Below are 7,922 nucleotides of genomic sequence, written 5' to 3' on the forward strand. Positions count from 1 at the left end.
TTTTTTGCGCCCCCGGGGAGTGGCGCCCGGGGCACGTGCCCCCCTTGCCCCCCCCCCCCCTAGATACGCCACTGTGTATGCCGTGAGGTAAAGTTAATGAGGTCCTAATATTAAGCCTGGCTTATTGGAGATCCTCCTATATGGTACTTTGATTTTTTTTTTCTCTTATCATATCTCTGTTCTCTGTCACAATGATTTCGTTGATTATTTGTACCATGCAAATAACAATCAAATTGAATTAAATGAAATCACAAGAAGAGAGATCTTACGGCCGCTGTATAGTGGTGATTTTTTTTTGTTAATAGAAGCACCCCCGCCCCCCCCCCCCCAATAAAAAAAAGAAGAAGAAGAAGAAGAAATGATATACCGCACAATACTCGAGTATAACCAGGGAGGTGGATCCCTGAATATACTGCACGTGTCGGTTCTTGCTGTCTTTACTAGCTTTGGCGCTCCCCGGTATATTGGGCTGGCATTGTAACGTATTTAGCATTCCCTTCTCGTACATGCGTAGATCAGCTCTTTGCAAATTATCGTCCCCGATTGCAACCCAAATTTCAGAATGTCCACAATGGAAACTGACTTTTGCCCCCTATTTTGTTTCCAATCAAGGCGCATAATGCATTTCAGTTATCGCTCGACAATTAATAGTTGCCAAGCTTTCAGAATGTAGTTACATATTTTCCATTGTAATTCATATAGCCATTTCGGAGAGGATGTTGCAACATTTTTCTTGATGTTATTTTTGCATATACCGTAATCCAGCTGAAGAAGGGGAACTTCGACTTGTTAAAGGAACGAAGTCGTCCAACGGGATACTGGAAATCTACCACAGGAACTCCTGGGGTAGTATTTGTAAGGCTGGATGGACCTTCAACAATTCAAAGGTCGCATGCCGCCAACTTAGGTATCAGGAGGTGGACCTATTGTCCTACGGCTATGGATCGGTGCCGTTCTACTTATCAAACATAAGCTGTTCTGGTAATGAAGACGAGCTTTCGGACTGTGGCAACATCGTGTTGGTTGACTACGACTATTGCCCCGGGTATTATCAAGTGGATATAGCATGTTCCTATTCTGAAGTAGAGTCTACTACGACGATTCCACCCTCTACGACATTGCCCTCCACCACCACCGCTAACGGTAAGTTGGCATGCAATACAATTAATTGCTCTTTATGCGTAAATTGAGGTTGAATCGATACAAGCTAGATTTGCTCCGGCTTACTTTGAAAAGTTAAAAAGCATTCGACCACATTAAATGAAATGTGTATTAAAAAATATAGGGAGTTCTTATCTAAGTCCCAACTTACCCCTGAAATTACATGCCGTACTCAATTCATATTCTACTCCAACATTATACAGCGGAAGAAGGCGATCTTCGTCTCGCTGGCAGCAGTTGGTCTGGCCGCGGACGAGTTGAGATCTACCACAACAACGAATGGGGTACTGTGTGCGACGACGGATGGGGCCAGGATGAGGCAGAAGTTGTTTGTAGACAACTCGGGTTTGGAGATGTTATCTACTTCAGCGAGTCTTTCGAGGCCGGAACAGGCCCCATCCATTTAGATGACGTCCGCTGTGTGGGCACTGAATCTCGTCTGTCGTATTGTTCCCACGAGCCCTGGGGCTCGAACAACTGTGGGCACAGCGAGGATGTCGGTGTGCGGTGCAGCACGTACAGCTATGGTGAGTATGGAAGCGTGAGGGTCACTTGTTGAAACATGTCTCGTTTTGTGAAGACAACGCGAGAAGGTGACTATTCATTAATCACCTACGGCTCTTGTTTTGAGATGAATTTTTACCTGAAATTGACGTACGTCATGTACTGACATTTCTACCAATTCAAAATGATTCAATGAATACAAAAATAGGGATATCCCTTGGAATTGACTCTGCCTCACACATGTTTATAAGTAATACTTGCTGTACCTACATCTTGAACCTGTCATAGTATCAGAAATCCCTTTGATTCCATACAATAACAACAAAGAAATGGTGCGGCGCGCAGAAATATCAGAGGTATCTAGCCTATATTCTTAGAGAATAAGTGAGGACTGATCGCCGACTTCCAACAACTAAAGTATTGAAAAAAAAAGCAACAATCAAAATATCGGCATGCAATCCGCGACCGGGCCCCAAGATTTTTAATTAGCGACCGGATGTTGACCGATTACCGACCGGTTGCCGACCATAATATTTGCTAACCATTGACGACAGGTTGGATAGCGCTTTTCGGTTGTTTTTGGACTTATACAACCTCAAAAAGGTTTTTCAGTAGCATGAATATTACACTTGTAATCTGGTCGAAAACCATTTGGCGACCATTTAATCAGATTTTTTTCTTTAATATGCAATTGGTTTGCAACTGGTTGCCGACCGAGCAAGCAGGATGGTGACAATTTCATGGTCCATTGCAAGCCCCCAAAATATGTTGCTGAACAGAAGTTTTCGATGTAGCATTGTAAACATCAGCCTGACAATATCTGGTTGCCGACCACCGACAACCATTTGCCCACTTCCAAAATGCTAATGGCTAAAGACCTGTCGCTACCAAGTGAATTAAGATTCAGAAAGATCATCAAATCAAAATCTTACAATTTCTATGCATTTGTAAGTTATAGGTAACGTTTTCTTAATGTACCTTTGAAAGATTTTCATATTTCAAAGGTACATACACTTTGAATGATTTTCATATTTCAAAGGGGGCGCTGTGGCATAGTGGATAAGACTCCCGACTCCCGAACGGAGGACCGTGAGTTCGAATCCTGCCCAGTGCTTACATCCTTGGACAAGATGTTTTTACCCACAATGTCCCTCTCGACCCAGGTGTATAAATGGGTACCTGGCAACGCTAGGGTAATAATAATAGCAGGGCCCTCTGGTAGAGCAGTGGCGACACTGAAGAGGCTACCCTGGGTAAATAAGACCTTATTATTATTATTATTATTATTATTATTATTATTATTATTATTATTATTTCGACGTGCGCATGGCAGATTGTCGTTAACGCGCTTCCCCGCACATGACACATTGTTGCTAGGCTGTGGGAGTGCGCTCATAAACAATATTCTGCCATGCGCAGGGGAGTGCGTTAACAACATTCTGTTATGCGCACGACGATTTATATTATGGGATTACGCTTTACCTCGTCATATCCTTCTTTCATGTCAGAGTAAGTTTATCCATCAAGCAGCTGCAAACTGTTCACATTTTGTCACAACTTGAATTTTCTCCACGAACAATGTCATCGCCGTAGACACCGAGGGCGACGTCCGTCTCGTTGACGGAAGTTCCTCGGACCGTGGTCGAGTGGAGATCTATCATAACAGTGAGTGGGGCACTGTGTGCGATGACGGCTGGGGTGAAAACGAGGCAGAGGTCGTCTGTCGCCAGCTTGGCTACTCTAGCGTCGCCTTTGCTAATATGTACTACGGTGAAGGGAGGGGGCCTATCCACCTTGATGATGTGACCTGCGACGGATACGAGTGGTCACTGTCGTCGTGTTACCACAGGCCTTGGGGAGAAAACGATTGCCACCACAGTGAGGACATCGGAGTCCATTGCTCTTACTCTGTTGGTAAGAATCCCTTGCTTTGCAGGCATTCATTCAAAGGTTTACCTTACCATACTGGTGGTAGCCTTCGAATATGTGTCTGCCTTTATGTCCCAAATAATGAATAGTACATGCATAATATCTTAACCGTGAGATTTGCTACGTATCAAGACCCGTTCGAAGGCTTAAAAGGGAACAATGCGAAAGCATACCATGCCATTGATGATGGTCACCATTATGAGTACCAATTCATTCTTGTAATGCTAGCTTTCTTCTGTTTTATCGCTGCCGTGTGCAGATCCACCTTACGAAGAAGAAGGCATGGCTGGATGGCTGATTGGGGTTATCGTCGTGTGTTCAGCATTTGGCTTCACGATCATCCTCACTATCATCGGAACTGTGTGCTCGGCATCCAGCCAGACGCGACGACGTCAGTCACCAACCGTGTTTTCCGTCAGCGGTAATCCTACCGCTGCCACCGACACGGCAGCGGCCCGCGGTGGCGGTGGAAACTACCCAAGGCAAGGCGCACCTCCCTACTCGGCACCGCCACCCAGTTATGCTGCAATCATGTCCGCGCCGAGCAGCAACGGTGTGGAGGTTCCTCAGAGGCTCTTCTACGTGCCGTATCCAAATGGTCAACCGGCGTCGCCAGCAGTGACGGGACCTCCCACTAACACTGCAGCCACCGTTCCTCCCAGTGTTACGGTCCGTTTACTCAGCAGTCCTACAGGAGATACTCCAGGGGATGCCGGAGACGAGCCCGCCACTGATGATGCACCCGAAAAGACACCTGGGTACCCTGCGACCTTTTGTTAGAACACCTAAATGGTATGATTTTCAAGCTCACGTCAGACACACAATGGCATTGAGCATAAGTATACGCATTATTCACGACTCGATGATTTTAGAACGAAACGCAATATTCGTCTAACCGTTTCCCCTCCTGAAAACGTGATATCTTATCTTTGTCTGCCACTGCAGCTCTTGGAAAAAACAAACATAGATTTCCACCAACAAGATATTATACTTTCCACAAACTTTTGCAACGTATGTTGCTTGCGTTTTTTATATACAGATTACATGATGATATCAACGAGTAAGCAATTATCACTGAATAGAACAGGTTGATGAAAAACACGCAGACGTTAGATAAAGTGGGCAAGAGCATATAGTTTTAATGAAGGGATCAAATACCTTAAAGATATACTTCCCCTTAAGGTATAGTACATGAATTTATGGTCCCGATAGAAAATCAGGATGAAATTCGAGAGTATTCATTGGTAAGGATGTTTTCTTTAATTGAATTAAAGTTTGAACCTTTGGCGCAGCGCTAGTTTAGTATTCCTAAGACATTTCCTATAATCCCCAACTTTTTGTGTACTATGCTTACCCAGGAGCTCAAGAGTTTTCTTAACCAGACATTTCTACTCAATGTATACCATTAGTTCGTAGAGAGTTGACAAGAATTAGAGTGTTTATCATCTATGAGAAAAACTACTAACCCTATTCAGTACCGTTTGCTGGTTGCTGAATTGAATGTCTGTATTAATGCCTCATATCATATTACATAGACATATAGGTGTATATAGTTATTGTTTGTCAAAGTTACCCATCATGGCTACAGCTGTAGTGATTTCATTTGTATGACCGACTTGGACTATTATTCATCCGTGATGCCGAGTTACCTTTAAATTGTATTTTGTAATTGTGGCGTATTGCATTATAAGATACAAATACGGTATTATAGATCGCAGTTCAATACCTGTGAAGTGCCCACAGAATTGCACTTTCCACCTTTTAAGGAATGAAAAGTCATATAGAATTCCATATTATTGTGAATGCCACTGAAATATAAGTTTCTTTATTCTCTTACTCTGTGTGTGTGTGTGTGTGTGTGTGTGTGTGTTTAATCGCGTAAAACTCTTTTCTTGAAATGGACATCTGGATATATTAGAATTTTCTATAGTGACAAGTTTGTTGACATACCCTATCAGTAATCCTGTAGCTTGTATCAACTCTCATTCGATTATCAAAATCAGCTGGTAAGATTCTGATCTGGACATGGTACGCGGTCTGTTCACTGTTGTGAAAATATTTATAATTTTTGCAATAAAAAAAATCACAATCAGTAACTCCAAGAAGAGATACATATTTTTTCTTATGTACTTATATACCCATCATGGCAGCAGCTTCAGTAATTCCATTTGTATGTTCGATTTGGGTTACTAGACATCTATGATAGCAAGTCGCCCCTGCACTGCCTTTTGTGATTGTGATGTATTGTATAGTAAGATTAAGTACGGTAAGTTTTTAATAGTTCAGTACCTATAAAATGCCCTTTTAAGGAATGACAAGTCATGTAGAATTCCATTTTATCGTAAATGCTGCCAAAATATTCGTTTCTTTATTCCTTTACTCTGTGTTTCTGGTTGTTTCTTTTTAATCAAGTAAAGCTCTTTTGACGAACAGCTTATAACAATAATGCAATACATTTATAAGGCGCTTAATACAGATGTTTCTAAGCGCACAGTTTACCGGAAAAATTAATATTTATACCAGAATAATACAAAAATACCAAAAAAAAATGAAATAAATACAGTGTATAATTACGATAAATAATGAAAATCAAAATCAGTGTGCACTTCCATCGACCGACCCACAACTGGACCATTCCAAAGGACTATCTACTTAAAAGATAAGTCTTCAGCAAAGTCTTAAACTTATTAACGGAAGTGGCTTGATGTATATAGGCCAGTAGAGAATTCCAGAGAGAAGGGGCAATTGTAGAAAAAGCACGATCACCGTATTTTGTGGAAGTACGTGGTCCAGGAGTCAATTGCATTGTGGAGGATGAATAGAGGGATCTTGAGGAAGTAATGGAACGTAAAGAAACAAGATCTGCGAGATTCCTGGGGGCTTGCCCATTCAAAATTTTGTACGTAAGCAAAAGAACTTTAAAAGATATGCGGTGATGTATGGGAAGCCAGGGGAGAGAACGGAGGATTGGAGTTATGGGCTCGGATTTCCTGGAGAGGGAGACAAGTCTTGCGGCAGAATTTTGTACCCGTTGAAGTGGGAATATGAACTGGACATCTGGAGTGAAAGAAAATCTGAAGACGTAACCTCAGTAATCTTGTATAAACCTGCTATCAACTCTCATTCGACTATCATAATCAGCTGATACGATTTAGATAATGATGATTATTGTTGAATGTTTGTTATTTTTGCAATAAAGAATAATTACAATCAGCAAATTCATAAAGAAGCAATTCATGTTTTTTTTTGATTTGTTGTGATTACATTTTATGCCCCTTTCACATGCCGCATACACATACTTATACCCATATAGGTCACGTATATTAACATTAACATTTAAAGTGTGAAACGTTCATACGTCAATGGAACATGCACGGTAAATAGCTTTATTTTAATACCTTTAATTTTACTTATGAGTACAGGTGAAATACATCTTAGGTAGTCAATGTAATATTCATATAGAACTGTGAGAATGTTATCCAAATCTTTCTTCTTGAGGTGTAGGTGATCCAACAGAAGTAAAAGCATCGTGATTACTCAGGGTATGAGATCATTCGATTGGATTTCAGAGATTGCTGTGATGACCCATTGACTTCGATACATGAGTACAGACCGTGTTCATTCACCAACGATTTAAGTGAGATAATGGTGACAGATATATCCTAAAGAGAGTTTTTTTTTTTAAGTCAAACTTAAAACGGAAGTACGACAACAGCCAGGCTGATGCAAAGAAGTAAAGGGCTTTATGTTAAATCAGCAGGATATAGATTTACATACGAATGCACAACGATAAATAAGAAAGAGGAAAGGGGAAAGAGAGAAACAGAGAAAAAAAGTACTCATATATCTATTTTTGGTATATATGTGTGATTTAATATATATATATATATATATATATATATATATATATATATATAGATAGATATAGATATATATATATATACATGAGTATCTGAACATAGGAACGACCCAAGTCCATGGAAGACCATTTCCGAGTAAACTTTAAGAAACTTCATATCTTTTTTATTTGTCCGATGATATTCTATTTAACTGTGATGGGAAGGCAACATTGTATATACAAATTAGAACATATATTCATTTGACAATTAACATTTACGTTAATTGTGGAGAGGCCATTTTGTGTGATGGACTTGGGTCATTCTTTGAATCATGTGGACTTGGGTCGTTCTTCAAATCATGTTTATACATGACACTCTGCTATAGAGATGAGAGAAGGATGAGACAGGGCGCTATAATATGAATGTAAGAATGACCCAAGTCCTTCATTTTTCCATTCATATAAGATTTAACTCATTCATTTAAGGCAC

At 40.7% G+C, this 7,922-nt stretch overlaps 1 protein-coding gene across 1 annotated transcript in view; it reads left to right on the forward strand.

Moving 5' to 3' along the window:
- Positions 1 to 6,827, forward strand: part of LOC139739956 (scavenger receptor cysteine-rich domain-containing protein DMBT1-like) — a 37,968-nt gene extending 31,141 nt beyond the window's left edge. The window contains exons 10-13 of the mRNA XM_071650554.1: positions 766 to 1,143; positions 1,365 to 1,688; positions 3,259 to 3,579; positions 3,854 to 6,827. Coding sequence (XP_071506655.1) covers positions 766 to 1,143; positions 1,365 to 1,688; positions 3,259 to 3,579; positions 3,854 to 4,374 — 1,544 coding nt within the window. The 3' untranslated portion in view covers positions 4,375 to 6,827. The remainder of the gene's footprint in view (positions 1 to 765; positions 1,144 to 1,364; positions 1,689 to 3,258; positions 3,580 to 3,853) is intronic.
- Positions 6,828 to 7,922: the final 1,095 nt, after the last annotated feature.

Source organism: Diadema antillarum, unplaced genomic scaffold (assembly GCF_040938485.1).
Source record: "Diadema antillarum isolate AM-2024a unplaced genomic scaffold, OU_Dant_1.0 seq00000822_RagTag, whole genome shotgun sequence".
Lineage (NCBI taxonomy): Eukaryota > Metazoa > Echinodermata > Echinoidea > Diadematoida > Diadematidae > Diadema > Diadema antillarum.